At 40.1% G+C, this 27,691-nt stretch overlaps 1 protein-coding gene across 4 annotated transcripts; it reads left to right on the top strand.

The window, feature by feature from the left end:
* Positions 1-830: 830 nt before the first annotated feature.
* On the top strand, positions 831-27,691 carry CCAR1 (cell division cycle and apoptosis regulator 1). Of its 4 annotated transcripts, none has more exons than XM_082223781.1 (25): positions 831-954; positions 2,269-2,389; positions 4,247-4,419; positions 5,990-6,034; positions 7,931-7,963; positions 9,281-9,474; positions 9,604-9,718; positions 9,802-9,994; positions 12,826-12,955; positions 13,189-13,350; positions 15,217-15,442; positions 15,996-16,109; positions 17,415-17,581; positions 18,293-18,503; positions 19,337-19,420; positions 19,746-19,931; positions 20,681-20,872; positions 21,811-22,044; positions 22,730-22,841; positions 23,220-23,302; positions 23,741-23,887; positions 24,290-24,410; positions 24,894-25,079; positions 25,390-25,595; positions 26,848-27,691. In XM_082223781.1, exons 2-25 carry the CDS (start codon positions 2,317-2,319, stop codon positions 26,899-26,901), a joined length of 3,441 nt encoding a protein of 1,146 aa, XP_082079907.1. In that variant the 5' UTR covers positions 831-954; positions 2,269-2,316; the 3' UTR covers positions 26,902-27,691. The 4 variants fall into 4 exon arrangements, with proteins under 4 accessions (XP_082079907.1, XP_082079908.1, XP_082079905.1 ...); XM_082223782.1 differs by having other exon boundaries at positions 834-980; positions 7,937-7,963; XM_082223779.1 differs by having other exon boundaries at positions 835-980.

Raw genomic sequence — 27,691 nt, 5'->3', positions numbered from 1 at the left:
TAAATAGCTGGCAAAAATAAGCACGTTTCGCAACTAATGCTTGTTTTGGAAAAAGCATATGTGTCTCTTGTAGCTAAGTGCTTTCAAAATAAAACCGTATTCCTGTTGCTGATACAGTAATTAATATTGTGGCAGAAATCAGTGTGGTTTGTTCTTTTGTCGTCTTGTGGCGTTTAGTTCTCTTTATTTAGTCCACGGAACGCTCAACCCTGGATAACCCACCAACTTTCATTTAAAGTGGCATTTCTAACTGTACCTGAAATAATTAAACTACAGTATTGGCGGTTGGAGAGAAAATGTGAAGTATTCCCGTGGCGTGACACTGCGCATTTGAGCACTGGAAATTTATAAGATTGGCCCAAACATATAAATATTAAAGCAGTAACATTTCGTTTTCTATTTTGGGCTCCTGGTTTTTCAACGCTTGGGGCGCATTCTGAGCTTCAGGTAGGCAGCGGGCGTCAGGAAGCGTTTCTGTTTGCCTCATGGCAGCGCAGAATCTGAGGCGCTTCTTTAGGCCCGAACCTTTCAACCTCGACATTCCCTCAAGGTGCCTACTCTACAGTAAGATGGCGCTGCTGTTATGACCCGCCAAGCAAACTGGCGACGGAATACGACGTAATGCAAATCGAATGACGGCTTTCCTCATAGGATTCTTCGCTTCTCGATCGTTAGGGGAGAGAGAGGGTGCTTCCCTTGACGCATGCGCGCCGTTACTTCCCTTCCTTGTTTTGGAGACGGCGACCCCATCCTCCCGGAGCACGTGTGCGAGGGAGGGGCGGAGAAATCTCACTTCGAGACGTCACCGAGGTGCGCGGCGCCCGAGTGAATCGCCCCCTCCGGCCCGTCCGCGCTCGCGCTCCACTTCGACGCATGCGCCGTGCCTCGATTATCCGTGTGCGCGGGGTGTCGGAGGGGGTGGGGAATGTGCCGGAGGAGTTTGAAATGGCCCCTGTGAGTCCCCATTCGGCCCGCGCCAGGTAAAGGGTCGTCGGGGTTGAGGCGCGTCAAAGGCGCCGAGTCCGGGTTGGCCGTTTCAGAAGTGACGAGCCTTGAGGTTTCCGAGAGCGGCCCTTGGGCGGGCTGGGCAATGCGAGAGAGGGAGGCTCTGCTCCCGGGCGGCAGGCAGGCCTCTGCCCCTCATTGTTGTTGCGGGAGAGGAGGAGGAGGAGGAGGAGGCGCGTCTCCCGCGCCGCTTTCTCCTCGGGCCCCTGTCCCTCCACCTGAGGAGGAAGAGCGAGCGAGCTGGCTGGCCGTTTCGCCCTCAAAGGCCTCTTGTCTGTGTCCCCGCCCGCCTTCCACCCACCTCTTTCTCGACCCCCACCCCGCGTGCCTCGTAGGCATGGGGAGCGCGAGAGCCACCCAATAGTTACTTCTTTGTTTCACTCCGTGAATTCCCTCCACTCGCATTCTCTCGTTCCTTATTTGTAGGCCTTGTTTGTGTGGCGCCCCCCCCCAAAAAAAACGTATCCCATTAAATACAATTTATCTTCCATCCTGTCGGTGAGGTTTTCTTTGCAAGTGGTTCACACAGGACAATTGGACGTGTGATTGCTCAGAAGCGAGTCGGACTGAGCTCAGTTAAGCTGGCTGTCAGGTGCTCGCGACCTCGGTCTGCCTACGTGCAGGTTTCTAGTGGACGTTGCTTTTTCTCTCTCCCGCGCTAACTTCTCGGGAAACTTCCGTTTTCAAGAGATTGCTTTTCATCTTTATTCTCCGAATACATATTGCTTTGGAAGGCAGTCTCCGTTTCTGGCTCAGGCTAAGTGTTTCAGTATACCTGGTATTTTCCCCTGCTCTTTCACGCAGCAGCTCCAGTCGCTCCCCTAGGTTCACAATCGCTGATATTTACAGTGCAAAGACCTGTTCTTTAACTGCGGTGCCATTTTAAATCTGCAAGTCCATTAAACTTCTGTGAACAAAGCGATAGCGTTGCTCTTGGTAAGGTGCCATATTATGTTGCAGATGCATCCACACCTTGAAAGATGAGCTTCTAGAAGTCTTGGTTACAGCTACGTATTGAACTTTTGTCACAAACCAGGTTTTTTTATGCATTTACTTAGAACATCCAGGTGTTTATTTGCCTATGACTTTTCTGCAATCCTCCCCAACCAAAGGTTAGTTTAATAATTGTACTATTGTTAATTTACTTTAAAACGTTATTTGCCACATCACACATTGAAAACCAGTCTGCCTAATCTGGAGTAGACTTGCATTAAAATAATTTAAGTGTTAGTGTGGTTTTCATAAAGTTATTTATTTTGATAGGTCACAGTTGTAGAAGACTAAAACAGCAAAAGAATTTTGTCGGTCATCATGGCTCAGTTTGGAGGACAGAAGAATCCCCCTTGGGCTACCCAGTTTACAGCCACTGCAGTATCTCAGCCAGGTCAGCGTTTATATTTCTTTTTAACCAGTAACTACTGCCTTAGCTTCAGTCTGACATTCTGCAAGGTTTCATACTTTTTGTCAGAGGAAACCAAAATAAAATGAATAGTTTAAAGGGTTTTAATTGATAAATTGGGTTGATTAAAATGTTTTGTCCAGCCAACAAGGTGATCCTGTTTAATTAGCAGAACTATTTTTTTTAAAAAATATTTTTTTATAAGTTCATTAAAAATGCATGCCATCAAACACCTTAAATGAATAATTTATTCTGATGTGACAGATGAGGAATGCTTCTTCTAAGATTTTGCCACACACATATGCATTATCATAAAGATGGTGTGCTTTTTTCTTTAGTAGTATTTATTTTTCATATGCACATATATGTGGATTTAATAATTTTATCTAGGTGACATCCCTAAAACTCAGCAATTCTTTGGCATTGTGTTTATATGAAAAGGGCAGGAAATTTGCTTTGAATACATCATGCTTTGAATACATATTGGTGCCCCTGTTATACAGAGACTGGATTTAGCTTGAAATAGTAAGTAGCATATTTTGTTAGTTGTTGAGCCAACTATGCTTTGCAGTATACCACATTCAAACAAGTTATTAAAACAGGAATGCTACATTTCTTCAGAAGCATGGTTTTCTTCCTTGTTCCCAAGTTGGTTTCTTTGCTGCTTAAAAGGGAAGAACCTGATAATTTTTACAGACTTGGGCCTTCAGCTGGTATTTTTCCAACTCTGTTTTCAAAGTTTCTGTAAGTGTTTAAGAGTTTGGAGCATGAAGTTCAAGGCTAAGAATGCTTAGCTGAACATAACAGAATTTGTCTAATATATGGTCACTTTACAAATGATATGCTGCTTTCTGTTGGTGCCCTTAGGTAAAATGGAAATAAAATTGAATGAGATCTAAATTACAGAAGCTTGAAGGACCAGTAAAATTTGAGAATGAGCAGTTTTAACTGTGAGGCCTGAAATGAAATGAAATTGTTAATTGCATAATTACTTCTGGGCTTTCCCCTCTAAGCATGTGCAGCACCTCTTCCATGATCATGGTGAGGCCTAGATGCTGATACTAAGCCCAATTAATATACCATGTTATTTACCATGTTATAGTTTCTCTTCTTCCCTCTCCCCTGCTGCATCTATTAGCTGGCAATAGCAGGTGCTTGCATACTCTTATGGTGCATCAGTTTTCAGCTCCATTTTTATTCTACATATATTTTGTAACAATTGTTTGAATAAATGCAGAATGATTTATATCATATACTGTTTTGTTAACTGTTAAGTAGCACATTATATCTTTAAATGGTTAAGTTACAGTTTGATACATCAGCCAGTATTGCATTTATTTTCCTCAAAATGTTTCTTCCTTGCCTTCAAAAGATCCAGAATTCATCTATATTTAGCACCAGATCATTAAGTCTGCAATGTGGTTTGAAAATGGCCTGTGATCTGGCACACCAAGAAGTCTTGGCGTAAAGCATACTCCATCCTTAATTTCCTATAACTGAATATACCTATTAGCTTTAAGGCTAGGTTTTTATTATTGCTCTCAGTTTTATGTTCCAAGTGAAGAGTTGCTGAAGACTCCATTGCTTTGTTGCTTTGGATCTATCCTGCCAACTGTGTGTGTTAAAGTAAAGTTGAACCTTTTCTGCATTTGAACAGCAGCTCCTATATAAAAAGTGCATGTGCTGTATATTGGGGTGCAAGGAAGAGCCATTTCCCCACAAGCTTTGACTTACAGGAGGAAATCCTTAGTTCTGTTAAACCCCATGTTTGACCATGATGAGACTGTACTACCCACCCACCCCAAACTAAGATGTCCTAATGCTTAAATCCTACATTTTCAGCTGCTCTTGGTGTTCAGCAACCATCCTTACTTGGAGCATCTCCTACAATATATACACAACAAACTGCATTAGCAGCAGCAGGCCTCAATACTCAGACACCAACAAACTATCAACTCAGTCAGACAGCTGCTTTACAACAGCAAGCTGCAGCCGCAGCAGCCGCATTACAGCAGGTAAATGGAACTGCATCTGCTGACTCCTATTTTTGTGCAGCCAGTGAGTGGCAACTTCAGTAAAACAAGCCGAGGTCCAGATAAACTTTATAATCTGCTTTGAGATTTTTATATGTAAAATGACTTTACTATTGTTTAGATACTGAATGTTATATAATTTTTATGTAGCCTGTCATGTCTAGAGCTTTCTTGTAGTCATTATACTGAGCCTCTGTTTGGTGTTCTCAAAATATCACATACCTTCAGAAATAGGGAAATCTTTTTTAGTAGGGACAAGTGTTATTTGTTAGTGGCTTTTTCTAACAATGGGTACAAAAAAGAATTTCAGTAATGGAAAAGCTAATAAAACACTAAATCACAATTCTGTAAACTAGAGTAAAAACTAGTGATGCATCAAATTTTAATGCTTAAAACATTTTTTGGAGAAAGCCAGGTTTTCAAGTGATTTGGCAAGTCCCTAAACACATTCACATACCCCTTAGTGGCTTTCCCTAGTTCTTAAGTATGTTCATGGTTGTTGTTATTATTATTTGTTAGTTGTTTTATACAAAACTCTCAAACATGATATGCTGCTGCTATAGCATAATTTCGTTCCTCACAGTATGATCTTTACTATAGCAACATGATTGAATTTGGCTACGTGATGATGTCACTGAAAGTACCACAGCCCTCACATTGCTTTTATTCTTGAGGAAAAGAAGAAACATTTGCCTGTTGCGAAAGCAATTAGTCTGATGTTCCCAGCCAAACGATGCTGGTGATTTCTTGATGCACAGTACTGGCAAGCAGTGACTTGTGTCCTGATCCAGTTCTATCTATATATTAAATTTGTACCCCACCTTTCATAGTTATGTGTGGCCAGTTGCAACAGAATATAGATGAGAATGTGCATCCTATTGATAATGTAGTGTAGATCAACTGCAGCTGTATGCAGATGTTGTCCTTGCCACTGTTTTTAATGGGATGTATTTCCAAATGTGTGGACATTCTGTTATAACTAGAAAACTGCAACTAGATTTGAGTGAAGGAGTGTTGGCCTAATTCACCTTCACATATTTGCAAAGTGGTGTGAAAAATTGCAGAAAAGTAGGGGGCACTCTTCACAGGGGGTTCATACAGGGCTCCTTTTGCTTGCCACTAATAAAATCATTACAGCATATCTGTCCCCTGTGGTTTAACCCAAATTAGGTCAAACTAGTATGTGTTGATGAACTAGAATATTTAATCTGCAGCTGACATATCTGGGTGTTGTGATCTTGCGAAGCTCCTGTTCATTTCATTAAGGCTTGCTTATGGATATTTCATAGCAGATTGTACTCGGCATTTGTTAATTTAGTTCATGTTGTAATATCTAGACTGATTTTAAAAAAACAATAAATGCTTTTCAGAGAAGATACAATACTGTTTTGTTCAGCTGATGAAATAATAGAAATGCAAGTATCATCTTTTTTGTCTTAAACTTCATTTCTACAGTTTGGTTTTGCCATATTTACATTTCTCTGAGTTTGTAGTATACAGATAGATCTTTTTGGAGTACTGTCTAGTTATCAATTCTGATTCTGTTTTTCAGCAATATTCACAACCACAGCAGACCCTCTATAGTGTACAACAGCAGGTTTGTTCACCTCTTTGTGTGCATATTGTCAGTCTCTTACTTGCTCTGTCTGAATTGGTCCGTAGTCTTCCAGTTCTGGATGTTAGCCCAAAAATGTATTTTAGTTTTATGTCGTTAAATACAGAAATGATTGAAATGTTCACATTAAATGACATGTAAAACCATTTGTCCACCAATATACCTCCCTACTTAACGTAGCCTCACTTTAACATATCCTCCAACACTCATAACGTGGTGGGGGATTCAACAATGAAGTCTTATATTTCTCCCCCCAGTGTCACATCAGATTGAGCAATTTCAATATATGCTAACAAATTGTAAGACCATGTACATTTTTTAAAACACACATTCACACTCTCCAGCGTATTTTCCCCACCCAAATAGCTACCTTCTCATAGTGGGTTGTATCCAACACTGCTGTTCTGCTAGCACAGCAGACTTCTGCTTGTTCAATGGAACTTTCCCCTCTTATCTCTTTCAGCCTCCCCAGCCCACAACCTCAGAATCTGCTCCAGAGGGTTGAAAGACAATTCAGAGCAGATTCTGAGGACATGTGGGGAGACGAAGAAGAAGGGAAAGTGTCACTGTGAGCAGATCTCTGCAAATGCAGTGTGATATGCAACCCTACGTGTGCAAATTGCTGTGCCCTTATATTTGAATCTCTACAGAACCGTAGTGACTTAACTAAGGAATCTTGGAAACTGTTTTTCTGCTGTGATGAAACTGATCTTTATTGTAAAAAAAAAGCTTCATTTGCTGGGTTCTTTGAGAAGAGTAATGAGGAGACAGAAGTTGGTCTGAGTATGGCAATGAGGGAAGTGGATGTACCCCAACCCTCATATATTGTCCTGGATACTAAGAAGGGGGAGGATTGGTCTTGCCTTATCCTTTGTATCACATCTTCCCCCTAAACCTCAGCCACTGGGGCAATTCGGAATGGGCCACAAAATAAAGGCACGTTATAATCTAGAATTTGTGGATGGTAGTGTTGGAAAATGTGCTTTCAAGGACTCATCTTTGGACAATAGACATCTGCTGTTGATACAAGGTGATCTTGCCCTGCCACTGCCTTTTTTAGTCTTGATTCATCCCGTATTACATAAAAGGGAAAATCCCAAACCCCAGCCACTGGTCTGTGTGGTTTTATGGAGTTGTGGAGCCACTGCTGTATCCACAGCCCTACCATGCCAGGGCAAAAGTTGTGGGGGTAGAGTGCTAGCTGCAGGAGCCTGAACTTGACACAGCCTGATGCCATCACACAATGGTAATGATACCTGCTCAGGATCCAACATACCCTGGGCCAGCTCAGCCCACCCCACCTCCAGAATACTCCATTTTGGAACCTTCGGCTGGCTCCTGCTGGTGGGGGTCATGCTAGTAAAAGGTAAAGGTACCCCTAACCGCTAGGTCCAGTCGCGGACGACTCCAGGGTTGTGCACTCATCTCGCTCTATGGGCCAAGGGAGCTGGCCTTAGTCCGCAGACAGCTTCCGGGTCATGGTAGCCAGCATGACTAAGCTGCTTCTGGCGAACCAGAGCAGCACACGGAAACGCCGTTCCTTCCATACACCCATTCTGGCAGCAAAGTGATGCTTCTGTCCTCCTGGTGGTGGCAGCTGGTGGAAGACCAGTATTGCTGAGCAGAGGGACACCACCTAATTCATCCCCTCTGAGCCTAGCACAAAGGGAGTTTGGACTACTCTGCAAGAGAGGAAAGCTAAGTGTTGGCCAAAACTGCATAAAGAGCAGCTATTGTATAGATAAATAATATGCTAGAATTCGGGTATAGGCAATCATGAAAACATTTGCAGCTATTTCTCAAAGCTAAATATGGCTAAAGAGGAAGCTGGACTTGCACAAAGCATAAAAAGTAATTCATGGTCTTGTATTTTTTAAGTTGCAGCAACCTCAGCAAACTCTTCTAACCCAGGTTAGTTTTATTAAAGCTTTCATCACTGTATAATAAATTTGCCTGTGCACTTGTCAGCTCTGCTTTTGTTTAAAGTTTTAAACATAATGGTACCTTTATTATGTCTCATGTAATACAGACAACTGGTAGTTCAGTCCAATGTGTTCTTTATCCCTTTGATTACCTCCCCCTCCCAAACCAAAATATAAGTGCCCTTGTAGTTCTACTGTTATAGAGAGATATTAATTTCATGTCATTAGAAGGGGTATTTCTAATGCATATTTTCTCTTAGACTTCTGTTGATGCTTTTAAGTTTTTAGATGATTAAGACTAGAAACTTAGGCTGCCATTCTGTGCACACTTACTGCGAAGTAATCTCTATTGAATATGATGAAATTTACTTCTAAGTAAACCTGCATAGGATTGTGCTGTAAGTAGTATACAGATATTTAGAGAGACTTTTCTTAGGACAGGAAAGTAATTATTTTATGTTCATAAAAAGTAGTGGACAAAAGGTACGTACATCCCCCCCCCCCAGTAAGGCAGCCTATATTGCACTTGAAAATTCTGAAACATTTTGCAGCAATGTAAGATATTCATATTTTTGTCTGTGTGCTATTCTTTCAGAAAACATTTTAAACATATGTTTCAATGTGCATAACCACTTTAGGGAGGTCAAAATATAGCATAGGAAAGAATAGGTTACTGAAAAAATCATCAACACAAATTAAATAATAGAAGCAAAATTCAAAATCTGGAAATGTTCTTGGAAAACATCAATTACATAGCAACTGAAAAACAATCTCTGCTTCCCGATCATGATTGGTGCTAGTCTGAAGGCATTTCTGTGTTCTGATGTGCATTTACAGTTTTCATGTTTGAGGTTATTTTTATAGAAATACAAATAAGCCTACGGTTTGATGAAATGGTTTGGAAGAAATGGCTACCATAATAAGCAGGTGGGGTTTTGATATATTGGTTGAACCAGCTTATGCAACTGCGGTTTGATAGGAGAAAAATCAAGGTTTATCTGTTTTTTTTCCTCCCCCAATGTAAAAAGATATAGTTTTTTGCACTTTGTACAATGCAACTTTAGTTCAAAATAATTTTTCAGAGTGTGTGGCCTTTGACACCTGAGACATGTTTTCAGACCCCACCCTATTCCTGTGGATGTAATTTTTAAAAACATTTTAAATATTGAATTTTAAATTGTTGGGACCTGATGGTGAAGAATGGGTAATAAATTGAAAAAATACAAATTATTATTATCATTATTTCAGCTATACTATTTAGAAGATTGTCAATGCTTACATAATTTCATGTTTTATTTGCACGCAGCCAGCTGTGGCACTGCCAACAAGCCTTAGCCTGTCTACTCCTCAGCCAGCAGCACAGATAACTGTTTCTTATCCAGCACCTCGGTCAAGTCAGCAGCAGAGCCAACCACAGAAGCAGCGTGTCTTTACTGGAGTAGTTACCAAGCTACATGACACGTTTGGTTTTGTGGATGAAGATGTATTCTTCCAGCTCAGGTAACTTAATTCTACCATATGTGGAGAAGTGGTGATACTGATAAAATGCATGAGAAATAATATAGAGAAAGAGGTTTATTGAGAATTATGGTAGTGTGATGTCTAATCATGGGACTCTTCATTTTGCAGTGCTGTGAAAGGGAAGAGTCCTCAAGTAGGAGACAGAGTTTTGGTAGAAGCAACATATAACCCTAATATGCCTTTCAAATGGAATGCGCAGAGAATTCAGACTCTACCAAATCAGGTATATACAGCCACTCAGTCTGACTCTTGTCGGCACCTTTAGTGTAAAGCTGATTCACAAGTTGTTCCCTTTTTCCTCATTAGAACCAGACTCAAACCCAGCCTTTACTCAAGACTCCTCCACCTGTACTTCAGCCTATTGCACAGCAGACTGCATTCAGTGTGCAGCCGCAGCCACAGCCACAGTCGCTGCTACAGGCACAGATATCAGCGGCTTCTATTACACCTTTGCTTCAGACACAACCACAGCCTTTGTTACAACAGCCACAGCAGAAAGGTATTTCTTCAGTACTTGACATATATTGGATGTTTCCTTAAAAAAAAAATGTAGAAGATTATAACTGACTGAATAGTATCAAGGCTATATGGTCTTCAGTTTGCCTTGTAGCTGTAGTGCAAGAGAGATGCTGCATTCTGAAGTCAGAATAAACCATGATATGTTGTTATGGGAACTTCAGGCTTGCATATTCCCACACACGCAGGGTATAGTTGTTAAAGCTTCCAATTGCTGTTTGTAACCACAATTTCCAGTTTTATCCCAGTATGGAAAACTGTTTTTACAAACCATAGTTATTTAACCAGGTTCAATTCTCATTTAAATAGTTATGAAATGTATAAACCACACATTCCCATATTCAGATGAAATGGGAAACTGCCTTGTTGCAAACTGCAATGGGAAGTCTTGTGTGCAAAAGGTGGGAATGTACAGTGGTGCCTCGCAAGACGAAATTAATTCGTTCCACAAGTCTCTTCGTCTTGCGAGTTTTTCGTCTTGCGATGCACGGTTTCCCATAGGAATGCATTGAAAATCAATTAATGCGTTCCTAGGGAAACCGCCTTCAGACCAGGTCCGGGGACAGTCTGTCCCCGGACCTCTTCTGAAGGCTGGGGGGGGCGGAACAAGGGCTTTTCTTCCCACCCCCAGCATTTTAAAAAATCCCGGGACAGCGGAGGACTTCTCCGCTGTCCGGGCGATCTTAAAATGCTGGCGGGCGGCATTTTAAAATCGCCCCGGGACAGCGGAGGACGTCTCCGCTGTCCGGGGCGATTTAAAAGCCCCTGGGAAGGCAGGCAGGGGGGACAAAGACTTTCGCCCCCCGCCCGCCTTCAGAAGGTGTTCCTTCCCCCCCGCCCGGCTTCGGAGCACCATTCCGAAGCCGGTTGGCGGGGGCAGGTGTTCCCGCCCCCCTGCCCGGCTTCGGAGCAGCGTTCCGAAGCCCGGCGGCGGCGGGAGGAGGCGTTCCCGCCCCATCGCCCGGCTTTGGAGGAGGTCCGAGGACAGTGGGGAAGACGCGCTGCGCTTCCCCGCTGTCCCGGATATTTCCCTATGGGCTGTCGTCTTGCGAAGCAAGCCCATAGGGAAATTCGTCTTGCGAAGCGCCTCCAAAACGGAAAACCCTTTCGTCTAGCGGGTTTTCCGTCTTGCGAGGCGTTCGTCTTGCGAGGTACCACTGTAGCTCATAAACCTGACATTCACCATAGCACATTCTCATAATGTTAAACTGGTTTATTATAGCATTGGAATGTAGAACCCAGCCACACATTTTGTAATCAAGGTTTTCTCTGTGGATATTCTATGATTTTGTTTATAACTATGGTCTAAACTTTGTTTGTGTTGCCTGTTAGTATCCATAATATATATGCATTTTAACATCAGCTGTAGAATACCTTGCTTCATCCTTCTAAAGAATAAAAATGAGCCCCTCCACGGGCCTCCATAAAAAAAGTTGTAGCACCAGAATTCATAATCACTTTGCAGTTACTTCTTGCATAAAATAGGTTGGCATTAGGGCTGGTAAATTGACTAGTTCTGTGGTTTCTGAAGAGGTAAATAAAAAAGATGGGTGTCTTTCATATAGAGCCTTAACCTTCAAGAGAACCAGTTTAGTGTCTACATAGAAACTGTTGATGTTTTGGACTTTACTTGAGCAATCTGAATTAAGGAGAAGTTACCTTGTTTGGTTTGGTTTTAAATCTGCTTTGCCCACATGTTCTTTCTTAGGCCTCCTTCTGCTCTGTGGACTTTGTATTTGCTTGCACTATTTCTGAGGCTCATCCTGTTGTGTGACATCTGGCACAATTGCATGCTGTTATATGCTCTGGTAGACATTTTCTTGAGTACAGTACTGTTGCTCAGTCTTCCTTCCTACAGCTTGAGTCTAATCTATAGACTTCTTTTCCTTTGCTGCAGAGAACTGTGGATTGCCCAGTTGATGAGAGTAACCTCTATCTGTTGTACGTGTTGTAATTTATGGCATTGCCCTCTCACAGTGCTTAATGAGGCAATCATTGTGGAGTTATAGCAACAGAAATGATAGATTGTTGATGATTTGAGGGCCAGTTCAGACTACTTGGCAATTATTTGTGACCTTTTCCTCCCCATCCTGTGTGCTCTTGTGAACAACGGTCATGCTTGAGGGCAAGCTGCATGTCTCTGGATGCTTACTGATTAACAGTGACTCTCCAGCATGTAGTCACTGCCTGATTACGTGCACTTGCTTCCCTATCAGATATTGAGAAGTGTTAAGCAGGGGGCATGTGATGAACAAACAGCCTTCAGAACAAACAGTGAGGACTGGCCTTCAGAATAAACAGCAAGAGCAGTATTTTGTTGAAATGGACACTGATTTACACCCCACATTGCTGGAAACTGAATGGTTGAGTCAAAATCTTCCAGCATGTTAATATTTTCTGAGTAATGTAGGTTTAAAGCATTCAGTCAATATAATGTTCTCTTGAACCATTTTGTTCAGAGTTGTGTCCCTCCACTTGAATTCTGTTAAAGTGAAACTAGCTGCATATCCCAGTATGATGAGGCTTGCATTGAGGAAGAAAAAAATCATCATCTTGCCTATATAATTTGAAGAGTTAAATGAATGCATCCCATTGGATTAAATATGAGAAACCTTATGTTGCTTATACCTATTGTTATTAGCTGATTGTTGGGTTGCTGCCACATTCATTTCTGCAAAACAAATGAGCAAATATCCTATGCTATTAAAAAAGCATGAAAACGGATAGTCCAACAAATAAGCTACATTTTTGTGTTATAATTTGCTTACTGATATGAAATTCTTAAGAACTTGTGGGATTTTTTCCCCCTCCTAGCTGGTTTGCTGCAGCCCCCTGTTCGAATAGTTTCACAGCCTCAGCCAGCACGGAGATTAGATCCACCACCCAGATTTTCAGGGCGAAATGACAGAGGAGACCCCATGGCTAACAGAAAAGATGACAGAAGGTGTGATACAAAAATTCCTCTCAATTTTCTGTACATATTACAGACAGCAAATAATTTAAGTATTTGAAGTTTGAATGTAAGTACTGTTCAGTTTTGTTAATGATGATTTGAGAGTGGAAGTTCTGTATGTTTTGATGTTTGTTGCTGTTGGTTCTAGAGTTATAGGCATGTGAGCTCTGCGTTCATAATGGTAGACGCTAAAACAAGACATTTATATTTCACACATGGTTAAGTCGTGAAAGGGAGCGTGAGAGACGTAGGTCACGGGAAAGATCACCCCAGAGAAAACGCTCTAGAGAAAGATCACCTCGGCGAGAGAGGGAACGATCACCCCGAAGACCCCGACGTGTTGTACCCCGTTACACGGTCCAGTTTTCCAAGTTCTCATTAGACTGGTATGTTATCTTGGTGTCAAATTGCGATTTCATATTTTTCTGTGGAAGGTATCTTACTGCCATGAAATAAGGATGCATTAAATAAATCCAAGAGATTGAAACATAGCTTCATTTTTGTTGACTTTAAAGTTACTAAAAGTAACTCAGTTTTACTTAAATGTTCTTTCTCCATCCACCTCCATCTACTGTAGACAGAATATTTTGTGCAAATTAAGGAGATGTGCTTTTTAAACTTTCAGCTGCACAATGACCCTCTTTGTATTACACATTTTTACAAGCGTGTAGGGTGGCTGTGGACATTGTGCAGGAATTTTGGAGCCAGATATGTTGCAAAGTGGAGAGCTGAAACAGTTTACCTGGCAATAAAGTATTAGCTAATCTGTAAGATGTTGCAAGTTGGGTGCAGAATTCAGTGCTTTCAGAATCTCAACTTTAATTTGAAAGAACATGTTTCTAACCCTTGAAGGGGAGAACAAAGGTTTGAAAATGTGAAGGGAATGCAGTATTTTCATGACTGGTATAGGCTATAGAATTCTGAGAAATCTATAGTACCTTATTGTATGATACATTAAGGGTATACAACGTAAGAGTGTACTTTCAGTTTATCATGATAAAACAGGGAGTTTCTGCCTAACCTCGGCTAAAGCCTGATCAGGGCTGGACTGTAGTGATTTCCATCTACTCTGACAGTTGCCTAACTGTTCAACAGCTTCTGGAAAAGCAACTTGCCCTAAAACAAAAAATGGTGTTGGTTGGGTTTATTTGTTTGTTTCTTGACTGATTAAAACATTTTTTGGATATTTCTGATACTTGATAAAAGTTTAATGGCTATGACAAAAAGTACCTTAGCTTCCACAAAGGGCTGAACCAAACTTTTGTGAGTCTTGACTTTTGTTTCAAAATTTGCATGTTCTGTTTCAGAGAACGTTTCAACAAGCAAAAACAAAACAAAACCAAATTACCCCAAAACAAAACAAAACCAAATTACCCAAAATTAAGTTACTTTATTTTTCTTCCAAGTTGTGGACACTAACGGCTCTGAGCTCTGCGAAAGCCTCCAAAGGCTGGCTTTTGATGTTCTAAAGAACTGTGCATTGTTGCAGCTGCAGCCCATTGGGCACAGTTCAGGGGAAGCTCTTTGGCCTTGAGAAAAAAAGGAGCTTTCCAAGCAGCAGTTGCTGGAAACCACAGGAGCAGAGCGTGCTCTTGTGCTCATGTTGTGCTCCCTGGTTTCCCAAAGGCATTTGGTTGACCTAGATAGTCTGGACTAGGTGGGCCACTAGCCTGATCCAGCAGCCTCGTCGTATGTTCCTATGAGCTCTGCAATCCCTGAGCATGTAGGATCAAACTGAGGAAGTTCCCTGACATGAACAAACTAAAGCTTACGCAGAGTTCCTTTCCATATACAACTTGAGTGTTTGCTCTTCCACCCAACCACAAACCCTTGTGACTGTAATAAGGTGGGCTATATCTGAGCTCTTGCCAGTCATATGTGCAGGAGATTGTCCAACTCCTTCGCTCCCAAGGCTTGGGAGCTTCCTGAGCTGGGCCCACTGTGCTAGCTCAGTGACGGCAGTTTCCCAGAGCCTTAAAAACCAGCCTTTGTTTTGTTTGCTTGTTCGTTTGTTTCACACAGCTCTATATAAACAGATTAGAATTGAGGACTTGGATGAAAAACAGACAATACTACAAGGAGCAGTAAAATCCACACACAAAATGGAGCTACTTTTCAGTAATGTCAAAAGTAGAAGCAAAATCATTAAAAGAGTGTTTGAGCTCAGTTCTCATTCTACATCTTGCTACAAATTTGCTTTTAAGCCCCAGCTCTTTTTATTGTTGTAAAATATATTTTCTTACTGTTTAAAGCCTTAGCTGTGATATGATGGAACTGAGACGGCGATATCAGAACTTGTACATCCCAAGTGACTTCTTTGATGCTCAGTTTACTTGGGTGGATGCATTTCCTATGTCAAGACCATTTCAGCTAGGAAACTACTGCAATTTCTATGTAATGCACAGAGAGGTAGATCCTTTGGATAAGAACACTTCTGTACTGGATCCACCAGATGCCGATCATCTTTACAGTGCAAAGGTATGTCCAACAACCTAAATCATTCCTGCTTGCATAGAAATGTTTGGAAATGCTTCTTTGAAGGGATTCCCATTGTCTTCTGTGCATAGGTTTTCAGTGATGTTACCTTTGTCGCAAATCTTGACTGAACAGTAAACTCAGTTGGACCAGATTCAGTTTCAACTATTTTTTTCCAGAGTGGGTGACATCTTTCCATGGATTCTTTAGTTGGGCCCTTGATTCATGTTGTGTGTGCATAAAATCTTGGCAAGATTGCAACGAACTGTATGTGGCAATTCAAGAAGCTTTGGATCTGCAGGCTACTTGCTAATTTAGACAAGTCTTATTTTGTGCTTTGGGCATGTTAGATGCTGTTAGAAATTCAAAATCAAGTGATGATTTCATTGATATTTTCGGATATTTAACCCTTCAAAATAGGTGTATCTTTTTTTGACTTTATGCATTATTCTAGTCCTATTGAGTTTAGCAGTTAAGTGTAAGATACCAAGCTTTGAATCATAGCTTCGTTACGTTGTCTTGTCTTTTTTGTTTGTTTGTCATATTACATTAACAGGTGATGCTCATGGCCAGTCCTAGCATGGAAGATCTCTATCACAAATCATGTGCTCTTGCTGAAGATCCACAAGAGCTTCGGGATGGTTTTCAACATCCCGCTAGACTCATAAAGGTAAAAATATGCATTTCTAGCAAACAAACATAAACTTAAAAATTTTGCTGGAAAATTAATGCAGGTACAAGCTTTCCACATAGTTTTCTTTATCTTGGGGACATAGAATTCCTATATGGTCACAAATAATTACTTTTGAAATGTGTTTTATATATTATTCTTACAGGAGGCCCCCTGTAGTCTCCCATCCAAATTATTAACATGGTTTGCATGTTTTTTGCTCTCAGCACTGCTGAAGCATGTGGTCTTCCAAACCATTTATAAGACTAGTTTCATTTTTTAAAATGGACTTAGATCTGTTGCATTGGAGAAATGAGCAGGAGGAGAGAAGGTTCTCACCAATGCCCCCTGCTCCCAAACTGCTCTGGATCTTCCGTGAGACTTTGTTCACACAACAGAATCTTTAGATCCAAGCTAGTAAAGTGTTTTGTGCGTCTTGAAAGCAAATAACATCACCTTGAGAGAAATGTGGTGGGGAGGGGGTTCCCATAGACACCGTGAAACCATCAGTATAATCCTATGCATATTTACTGTGAAGCAAGTTCTCATTTTCTCCATTGGAACCTACTTCCAAGAAAATACCTTCTTATGTTTCTGGCTAAAATACTTTTAAACTCTCAAGGTTATGTCAGTGAACGTTTATACAATTCTATAAGCCCCTGATTTTACAGTATAGAATATTATTTTAATCTGTTGTTTAAAGCATTTTTATATGATGACAAACTGTTCCGAAGTCTTGCAGAATGAATGAGTAATGATGTTTAAACCTATTCCATTACTGAAATGCAATGTGGAAAAAAGAAACTGAACTCATTCTTGAGCAAGACTTAGGCTGCAAAACTGTATTCACTTACCTGGGATTATGCCCATGGTAGTCATGTATAGAATTGTGCTGTCATTCTTGCAGATTAGGGATAACTGCTTGTGATGGCATGTAAACTGACAAACAGGTATGTGTAATTTTAATGGGTTGTATCCAATGCAGAATGGACTTCATCACTCTCCAGGGTTTTGGGAGACTGTAGGGCAGGCTTCCTTAACTTCAGCCCTCCAGATGTTTTGAGACTACAGTTCCCATCATCCCTGACCACTGGTCCTGCTAGCTAGGGATCATGGGAGTTGTAGGCCAAAAACATCTGGAGGGCCAAGGTTGAGGAAGCCTGCTGTAGGGCATTCAGAAGAAGAAAGTGGAGTCCAGTTGAACAGTCGGAAATCATCGCAGCATAGGATTCTACCCTTTTTTTGCAGTTTGGATAATCTTTTTTTTCTTGGAAGGAAAGTGCTAAGTAGCCTTTTCTTCTCTAGTTTTTAGTGGGTATGAAAGGTAAAGATGAAGCCATGGCTATTGGTGGACACTGGTCTCCCTCACTGGATGGACCTGAGCCGGAGAAGGACCCATCTGTGCTGATTAAAACTGCCATCCGTTGTTGCAGGGCTCTAACAGGGATTGATTTAAGTGTATGCACACAATGGTAAGTACTACATTCTTAAAAACATTTTGATGAAATAGCAGCATGCTTAAAATCCTCATGGAAATGATTTGGGCAAAATCAACCACTTATTTATCAGCAGCTGGTAGTAGTGATACCCTAGTTGACAACGCAAATGTGATTTTGGTGCCAAAAGGTTTGAAGAACAATGAACTTTAAATAATGTGTTTGTATTTGTTGTTTGAACTTTGCAATGCTTGTATGTTAAAATATTCTTTCATTTCACGCATAGCTGGAGGAGATCGCCAAGGAAACTTCATTTCATTATTCTCGTGTTTATAAATAATTAGATGTTTGGGGCAGCCATATTTTCTCTTGGTCGATTTACTACTTGTGTTAATCAGCTGTCGATCGCTTTGTGAATGAGCACCTTCCAACAATAAATACAAAAAAAAGAGTTCAACTTTTATCTTTTATTTCCTCCCGAGTCAGATGAAATGGCACATTTTAGTGCCAAGTGCAAAAACAATTGCCTTCAGCTTTTTTAGTATTAAATTTATTCCCTAGCAGATGTCTTATAATGCACCGTACACAAGTTTTTCAAAGAGAACATATGGCTTTCATATTTTTTTTCTTTAGAAAAAATTCAGGTTGTCGCAGCAAAGTTGCTTTACTTGATGTGCTACAGTGATCTAGGCTCTGTAAAATGTATTGTAGAATTTTTTTTCCAACATGCTTCTTCCCTTGCAACAGGTACCGTTTTGCAGAGATTCGCTACCATCGCCCTGAGGAGACCCACAAGGGGCGTACGGTTCCAGCTCATGTGGAGACAGTGGTTTTATTTTTCCCGGATGTTTGGCATTGCCTTCCCACCCGCTCAGAGTGGGAAACCCTCTCCCGAGGATACAAGCAGCAGCTGGCCGAGAAGCTTCAGGGTGAACGCAAGGAGGCTGATGGAGAACAGGCACTGAACGCTAATCCCTTTTTCTATTTCTGCTTCTCACAGGCGCAGGAACACAGGCACAAAATGCACACCACATGCTACACCGCAAACATACCTAGGAGGAACATAATTGGTAACAATGACTGGTAAACCAGCTTTCAGCAGTGTAGAACTTACTTGTGTTTAATTACAGCTAGTGTACCAACTTAAGTGTATACTGACGCAACAAGTGGAATTTAAGCTGTGCGCTCCGTGCACAAATCTTTGTAACCTTAGAACTAGTTGCTGGAATCTGGGACCAGTTATTGAGTTAAGATTTCAGTTTTAAAAGTTGTGTTAAGCATTTTGCCGTTCTACCAAAAAACAAAAAACTTTTATTTTTTTCTCCCATGTGTTAGCCTTTTAAAAAATAATTTTAATAATGGTACTTTGAAATAGGCAAGACATTGAAATAACATAGCCTAAAAGAATCTTATCTGGCTGATTGGCAACTTGGTAAATGTAAAAAGGTCTAACAAAATGAGGAGTATTTTGGGTGGTTTGAAAATTGGGGGATATCATACACTGTGTGGTTGGTGGTGACCAGCAGTGTCTGTGTGTCCCCGATGATCTTTGTGTTGTTGTTCTTTATCACCCTTTTGTGTTTCACAGAGATGGCTCTTATTGGCTGATGAGAGGGGCACTGTTATAAACTAGTAGAATGTGTGTATGTGGCTTTGTTGAAATGGTAACTTTAGGAGAAGACTGTCTGATGAAACAGTTGTGGCCTTGCCCAGGTCAGCTGCAGAATTTAAGAAAGAATCATATTCATTTTGAAGCTTTCTGAAGGATGATGACTTTATTTCATTTTTTAGGATGAAGAGGAGAAGGATGATGGGGAAGCAAAAGAGATTTCTAATCCTACTCATTGGTCTAAACTTGACCCAAAGGCAATGAAGGTAAGCTGAAGACTTCAGGATGTTTACATTACATTACAAAGTCTAGTAAATATTGCAGTATTGTTTCTTTTCTGAAGGTAGTACAGCTATTGAGAATTTGTGTTGCTTTGATATTTTTAAATGAGTGAAATCTTTGAAAATCACTGATACACATTATATTGGGGCAAATGTATTATGAATTTTTACAAAATGAAGCTTTGTGATTTTTGCCAAGTTTTGCTTGCCTTATATTTCAGTAATTTGAGATGTGCTTGTCTCTGAATAGGTTTGATTATATAAATACTAAATTGTGAATTGAAGGCTCACTGTAATATTTATCAACTAGGTTAATGACTTACGCAAAGAATTAGAAAGCCGAACTCTTAGCTCAAAGGGCTTGAAATCCCAGCTGATAGCCCGACTAACAAAGCAACTCAAAGTGGAAGAGCAGAAGGAAGAACAGAAAGAATTGGAGAAGTCTGAAAAGGAAGATGAAGAGGAGGAAGAGAGGAAATCTGAAGATGACAAAGAGGTAGCTGTCTAGTGGATTTACTAGTGGAAAATGTTCACTAGTAAATGTTTAGTTCATTATTAAGCAGAACTTCAGGTGTGTTTGTGTGTGATAGGAAGATCTTCATAATGAGAGTAAGGACTGATCTTATGCATTCACACTGTAGTTGTGGTGGGCTGCTTTCTCATAACTTCTTGCCATACCAATACAAAAGCTACAGGGTCTTGTCTCCAGTGTTACCTAGCCCCTGAGGGAAGGTGGTGGTAGCATGGGAAGGAGCTGCTAAGCCATTTATGTCCACATCTCTTATTTACATGTGAATCTTCCTTGTTGCAATAAACATTGCTAGTGCCAAGAACACTAAATAACAGGGCTTGTTAAGTTACATTAGAGTTAAATAAATTTCCAGCCACAACGTAGTGTTGGTTAGGCCTTCCTCAAATGCAGGATGCATCATCTCTCATCTCCTTAATCTTAGGTGTCTTAGGGTAAGAGAAATTGACCTGAGGATCTTGATCACTGAGTGAAAATTTGAACCCGGGTCTCCCCAGTCACTCCCACACTCGGCTGACTCTCCAGGTTCTGTCATGGCGTGTCCTCGCTAGCATGCATATAACATTCACATAGGGGAAGGGAATAGAAGTGTCCAGTAAACAACTGAGTATGTGGCTCTCCCCACTCCCCCTGCCTTTTCACCCCGCTCAAGAAGTAAATATTTGAAGTTCATACTCTGACGTCTCCACTCCAAATTCCTTTTTTCAACTCTTTAGGAAGAAGAAAGAAAACGCTTAGAGGAAGTGGAACGCCAGCGTCGAGAGAGGCGATACATCTTGCCTGATGAGCCAGCAATCATTGTGCATCCGAACTGGGCAGCCAAAAGCGGAAAGTTTGACTGCAGTATTATGTCTCTTAGTGTTCTTCTGGATTACAGGCTGGAGGATAACAAAGAGCATTCTTTTGAGGTCATCTCTTCACCTAACTTTCTCCCCTCACTATTTCTGAATAACTGCTTGCGTGATCAGCCTTCTGATCACACGGCATTGGATACAATTAATTAAGGTGCCCCTGTTCTCTTAAGAGTGCAGCCTCTTCAAGCTTTTGATTTTATGCCCCCATCTTGGTTCTGTGATGAGACAGGGCCAGCTCAATTACTTACGTCAGATTAAGAAAAAAGGACACTGTTTACCAGCAGTACAGCTGTGAATCCTCCATTCATTTGAATTGGATTTGCACCAAGCTTGACTTCTGTGCTCCTGTTACAGTAAATAAATTATGACAATTGTATCCCTCTCTTCTACTGTAGCCTGGCACCATACATGAAGTGGCTTAGTGATCTTTAAGTGGGGCCAATTTATAAGAAAGTTGAACTTTGCCATGGAATCAGGGGATATAGTTGGGCAACTCCATATTTTGTAACTTCAGCCTGCCTTTCCGTAAAATGAGGATATGGTGAATTTCCTCACTAGAATTTTGTTTAAGCAAAAGAAAAGATTATAAAACTGCAGAATTTCAAGTGCCAGGTTAATTTTTTATTTCTGCATTCTTTTAATGAACAGGGATTTTGATATTATTGCTTGTATTGAAGTTGAATATTATGTAACTGTTTTCTCAGGTTTTAATCACTTCTAGCAAAGCCAGCAAAAAGTCTTGTGGCATGTTAAAGACTAATTTATTATATCATGAGTTTTCATGGACAGTAGTCCATTTTTCAGATTTATAAAGTGCTAACCTGAGTTGTAGGTATATTGAGGGTGGGGTATAGTACACAGTGAGGTAGAAGAAAATGAAATGCACGAAAAAACAAGCAGAGTTAATTACATTTTAACAAGATTATGTGAGTGTATTGTTTGTAATTCTGTTTCAGTGCTTTGTTAATTCTAGTTTGTTGCTTCCTGTGCAGGTTTCATTATTTGCTGAACTTTTCAATGAAATGCTTCAAAGGGACTTTGGTGTCCGAATATACAGATCCCTCTTGTCGCTTCCAGATAAGGAAGATAAAAAAGATAAAAAGAACAAAAAAGATGAGAAGAAAGAGAAAAAGGAAGAGCGAGATGATGAAAATGATGACCCAAAGCCTAAAAGAAGAAAATCTGGAGATGAGAGAGAAAGAAAAGATGAGAGGGATGACAGGAAGGTTAGTGGCCATTAGAAGAAATAACTAATCAGATGATGGATTAAGAACGGTTTGTGGAGGAAGGGCTTATTACTAAATATCATCAGTTTTAATTTTATTTCTCATGCTGGTTAATTTTATCAGATCTTGCCTGATAGGAATTTTATAACTGATTTCCTCCCCTTACAAGGAGTTCAAATTGTTATATGAAAAAAATAAATCATCCCCTACCCCAGACAATGACAACAACTGGAGCACTGCTTCAGCTTAATATTTTTTTGATTGTTGGTTCACTCTTCAGGGCAAATAGGAAATACAGAAACGTAAGCAATATCATCATCCGTTTTCACGTCCTCTTGCTAGGGGACTGGGATTGAATCCCAGATCTCTGTGATTTGTTTTAGAACCTTTTGCACCAAGGGTGAGATCCAGTGTTTTATGAATGGACTACCCCTTCCTCTCCTCTCTGTGCACTCCAGAATCTGCTCCAGTGGGCTGAGGGTTCTTCTAGAGTGGATTTAGAGATATACAAGGGAGAACAGGGTAGAGGAGAAGAAGGGATAGTCACAATACACAAGCAGAAACAGATTACCCAGTCAGGCAGACACAGTTGGATGGATATCAACCCCAATTCGTGTGGCTTGAAGGTTTTTAAATTACTGCTGCCAGTTGTTTGATTGTGTTAATATTTATGAACTAATTACAGAGAGAAGATAAGAGGAAGGATGATGCTAAAGATGAAGATGAAATGGAAGATGACAATAACCAGGAAGAATACGATCCAATGGAAGCAGAGGATGCTGAAGATGAAGATGATGGTATATGGGGATGATTACTCTAATTAAAAGGTGGCAGGTGCAGACAAAGGCAAAACTGTAGAGCCCTCAGTTATGTGTGTTGATTTACACTAGTGAATTTGCAATGAGTAACAGACTGTACAATACTTCTGTACCTTTTTATGTGAAAATCCAATCTATAAAACTACAATTATTACTTAAGATTATTGAACCAAAGTGGTCCAGAAGAGATGTCTTTGGCACATGCGTGTTAACAGAACTTCTGCTGTTTCTTTCTATGTTTTAAGATGCCCTTAACATCACGTGAGCTGTGTGCATCTTCATTCTAAGATATGTATAATAGCAGTATAAAGCGCTAACGTAATATGAATATGCTGAAGGTAATGTTTGTTTCCATAGATAGGGATGATGAGGAAATGAACAGACGAGATGACAGAAGAGAGGGAAACCGGCATTGCAAAGAGAGAGCGTCTAAAGATAAGGTATTTAGTGCTGTGAGTTCCTAACTGTGAATCAATGAAGATGCTAGAGAACTAGGAAGGAATAGCCTGTCTGCCAAAACTGTCTTCATCAGTCTTAAGTTCTGTTTCCTGAAGGGTTTGTTTACTGGAGATAGTGTCAAAAACCAATTGAGGTGAAAACTGTCTCCATATTACGTAATATACTAATAGCTCTGACCTGTAATCAGTGTGGGAACTAACTCCTGGAAAAAAATTCTGTCAGATCCTGCTGCTCCTATCTCTTGTCCTCATAAATTGTATAACCATCTATGAAAGTGCTTAGTGTTGTAGCGCTTTAGAAAATTTATATATATGCACATGCCTTTAAGGAAGCTGTACTTCACATATTTTCTAATACTGAAATAACTAATGGATAAAAAAAGGGAGGAAAGCCTTATTGTTATAAAATGTGTTTTTTAGGAAAGAGACAAAACACAGATGATAACTGTTAACCGCGATCTTCTGATGGCTTTCGTTTATTTTGATCAATGCCATTGTGGATACCTTCTAGAAAAGGATTTGGAAGAGATACTGTACACACTTGGACTGCATCTCTCACGAGCTCAGGTTTGTTGCTAAAGCTGTATGGGAATGAAGAAAAGGGAAGGCCTTGCAGCACTCAGTTTTTTTCTCTGGTTAACTGCAGTATAATAAAGAGAAATAAGACTTGTCCAGTCACTTTTTATACATCTGTATTTTCTTTGCTAGAGAAAAGGGAGGAAAGAAGGGGGTGTTCATGATGAAAAAAATGATAAATGATTGAAGTCCACATGCATACAGAAGAATTTTATTGTCAAGAATTTACGTAAAATTACTCTCTTGCTGTAAAATATTTCAAGCTTTGAGATTTGATTTTTTTTTCCTTTTTAAGGTATTTATATTGTAAAAATGTATTGCTTGTACTATGCATGAGAATCATGCCTTTGTTGAGCAAACCATTAATGTGAATTTGGTCTCCTGCTATCTTAGGTTAAGAAGCTGCTTAATAAGGTGGTGCTTCGTGAATCTTGCTTTTATAGAAAACTGACAGATACTTCTAAAGATGAAGAAAATCAAGAAGAAATTGAAACTCCACAGGAAGAAATGCTAGGTGATACAATTTTGTTAGCTATGAAGACATGTCTACCATTATGTATGGTGAAATATCTTCTGTCTGTGTCACTTTAATAGCATGTACTCTTTCTTCAATGTGGTAGGTAGTAAAGGCTGCAGCAGTGAAATTCAGAGAGGGGACCATTCTGAATGAGCAGAAGTCCCTGTGTGCTTGCACACGGCACATTTGGATCCCATCCTGTTTTTTCCATATTTTGCCAACATGACGATCTCAACACTATGGACAATCTGAAAGTTTTTTGAGTGGGAATTTTACTCCTTATGTTGGGACTGAGGTTGTGGGGGAGGGAAACTTTTGTTTCACTCTTGGAATATGCAAGTACACTGAAATTCTTGAGAAAACGTGGGACTTTGCTAATTTTCTACTGTAGGAGTCTTGAAATTCACCAGACATGTACTGTAGGAGTCTTAAAACTCACCAGACATGTTGATTTTAATGATATTTCTTAATCCCATATAGGAAACAGGCTGCTGCTACCATCACCTGCTATAAAACAAGAACCAAGAAGCTCAGAAGAAAACGTTGGCCTCATTGTTTACAATGGAGCTATGGTGGATGTAGGGAGTCTCTTGCAGAAACTAGAGAAGAGTGAAAAAGCCCGAGCTGAGATGGAACAAAAGCTTCAGTCACTAGAAGAAAAGACAGGTGGGAGAGTGAGATTTGAATTATTGCTTCACACATTCAGAAAGGTTTATTATTAAAACAGAAAAATACTTTAAAGCCAAACAATTACAATTCCTATGAATTGGGTGGAGTGTATGAATACTCAGGTCTTCTGGCCTGAATAAAGAGGACACATCTTACCAAATCACATTACTAGCTCTGCTAGGTGATACAGCTGTATAATTAGGTACATGGCATCTTTAGCGCTGTTTGTTCTGTAATGATTGAAGGAATATAGAAAAACCGAAAGTAAAAGATTAAGTGTTTTAAAATCTTTTTTTGGGGTTTTCAGATGAAGATGAAAAGACTATATTGAATTTGGAGAATCTGAATAAAGGTCTGTCTGCAGAACTTAAAGAAGTCAAAAAAGATGCTGGCCAGCTACAAGAGAATTTGAAGGCATCAGAAGATACAAATTTGCAGTTTGAGGGGCAGCTGAATAAGACAATCAAAAGTTTGGCTACAGTTATGGATGAAATACACAGCGTTCTTAAAAAGGTAAAGGTTTTTCTCATTCTGGTTGGGATTCAACTAATCTGTTGCGTGGGCACAGCGAGGCCCGCTTGTGCAACCAGACAAACTGCACTTTATTAAACTTTGCCCAACCATGGCGGTGCTGTGGCCTGGAGGGTTTCTGAAGGCCACACAGAAGCCTGTATTTGGATCCTGGGCCTGAGGTTCCCCATGCCTGTGAAAGAGGTGTATAAGATTAGGCATTGCATGGAGAAACTGGGTTCTCCCCTTGTCGTAATATTAGAACTCGTGGGTTCTAACGAAGCTGAATGTTTGAAGATTCAGGACAAACACAAAGAAAGTACTTCACATAGTGCATAGAACTCTCTTCCCCCAAGAGGTAGTGATGGCCACCAACTCAGATGACTTTAAACAAGGATTAGAGAAATGCATGGAAAATAGAGCTGTTGGTGGCTTATGTTCCCCTCCACTCTTAAGAGGCAGCTTGCCTCCGATATCCAACTGCTGGGAATCAGAAGCGGAGAGAGTGCTGTTGTACTCAAATCTTGCTTTTAGATTTTCCTTAGGCATCTGGTTGGTCACTGTGCAAATAAGATGCTGGACTGTGGCCTGATCCAGCAGGGCTCTTCATATGTTTATATGATGAATACCCCCTTCCATCAAAAAACAAGCCTTAAAGAGGCACTGACTGTTTACTTGGAGACCCCACTGTGGTTCTTTAGTCAAGCCACTTTGCAAGAGGAACAATATAATCAATATCCTTTAGAGCCAATGGACACTGTCACACATGTGGAAGATAACACCCAAAATAACCTCAAGAAATTGAAATATTGCTTCAGTTATATTACTTTCTTGCCAGCCCTGGCATTGAAAGTGTGTATGTGGGAGGGAGAGGGGAGGGGAGGGAGAGGGAAAGAAGAGGGAGAAAAGAGTAGTAGGTTTGGTTTTTGTCTCCTAGCATATTAAAAATGTGCAAATACCTGTGATTTCACATTATGTAAAAGAGTAGTATTTGAAATTGTATTAGTATTTGCAGCTATTGAAATCTGGTTTTCCTAGGTATTCAGGTATTCATTTTATAGTGTCATAGTTTGGCACTTCAAGCACAAGACACAAAGATCCATGCTTATTAATCACTAAGTGGCCACTAAGTGGCTGATGACAGGTGATTAAAACCTGCTGTTAGCATGGGAATAATGCTGTATATGAAATTATACGTTACTTAGGGCTTCAGTTGATATAACCCTTCATTAGTGTATTTCCTCCTTTTCTACAGGATATAGTGAAGATTGAAGATCAGAAATCCAAAGAAAATGGAGCAAATGTATGACAAACTTGCTGCTGCTGTGGGGAATATGATGTCACATAATGTAATATAAATCATGAAACTGGAGTGTATGAAAGTGGTGCATGTTTGATTTGAGTAGTATAAATACCTTAGTCCAAGCAAAGGATGTAAAAAGTTTTATAAATGTGCGAGCCTGCTTCAAAGCATTGCTTGTAATTCATAGCTCTCAATTTATTAGACACTCCTTGAGTGAAAATAATTTTGCATTGCAAATATGTTTTAGGGCAAACTTCGTTATAGTTTGAATGCTAATAAAGTTCATCAATTTAATGGAAAGTAGCAAGTATTTAATTACCAAATGTTTTCCTTTTAAAGTCTAGTGGAGACTTTCCCCCCATTATTTATAGAAATGCCATTCTTAGGTTTTTATTTCAGTCTAATTAGCCTTTTTAAATTCAGGTATAAATCATAGCATGCTGCTTAATTTTGCAAGTAAAGATTTTTAAAGAAAATTTTGAATTTCTTGTCACAGTTTCTTCCCTTTAAATCAAACCTTCTCACTTGGAAGTTGTTCTTATTACTGTTTTGGTGCCCAGTGATTAAGAAAAATAGTAAGGAACTTAGCAGAATGGTAAATTGGGATTTATATGAAAATACAGATTGGTTTTGTTATACATTTTTTATTATTACTGCATTAATATACCAGACACTTAAGTATGAAAATGTACAATTGCATAACTGGCCAGTAGATGTCACTATAATGCTTTATGGGGGTGGGCGTGGGGATTGCTACTACTTTTTTATTGGCTCTCATTAAACTGGTTGTTTATTT

The sequence above is a fragment of the Podarcis vaucheri genome, assembly GCF_965113315.1.
Source record: "Podarcis vaucheri genome assembly, chromosome: 5".
NCBI lineage: Eukaryota > Metazoa > Chordata > Lepidosauria > Squamata > Lacertidae > Podarcis > Podarcis vaucheri.
This window is presented reverse-complemented; position numbering and strand designations above follow the sequence as displayed.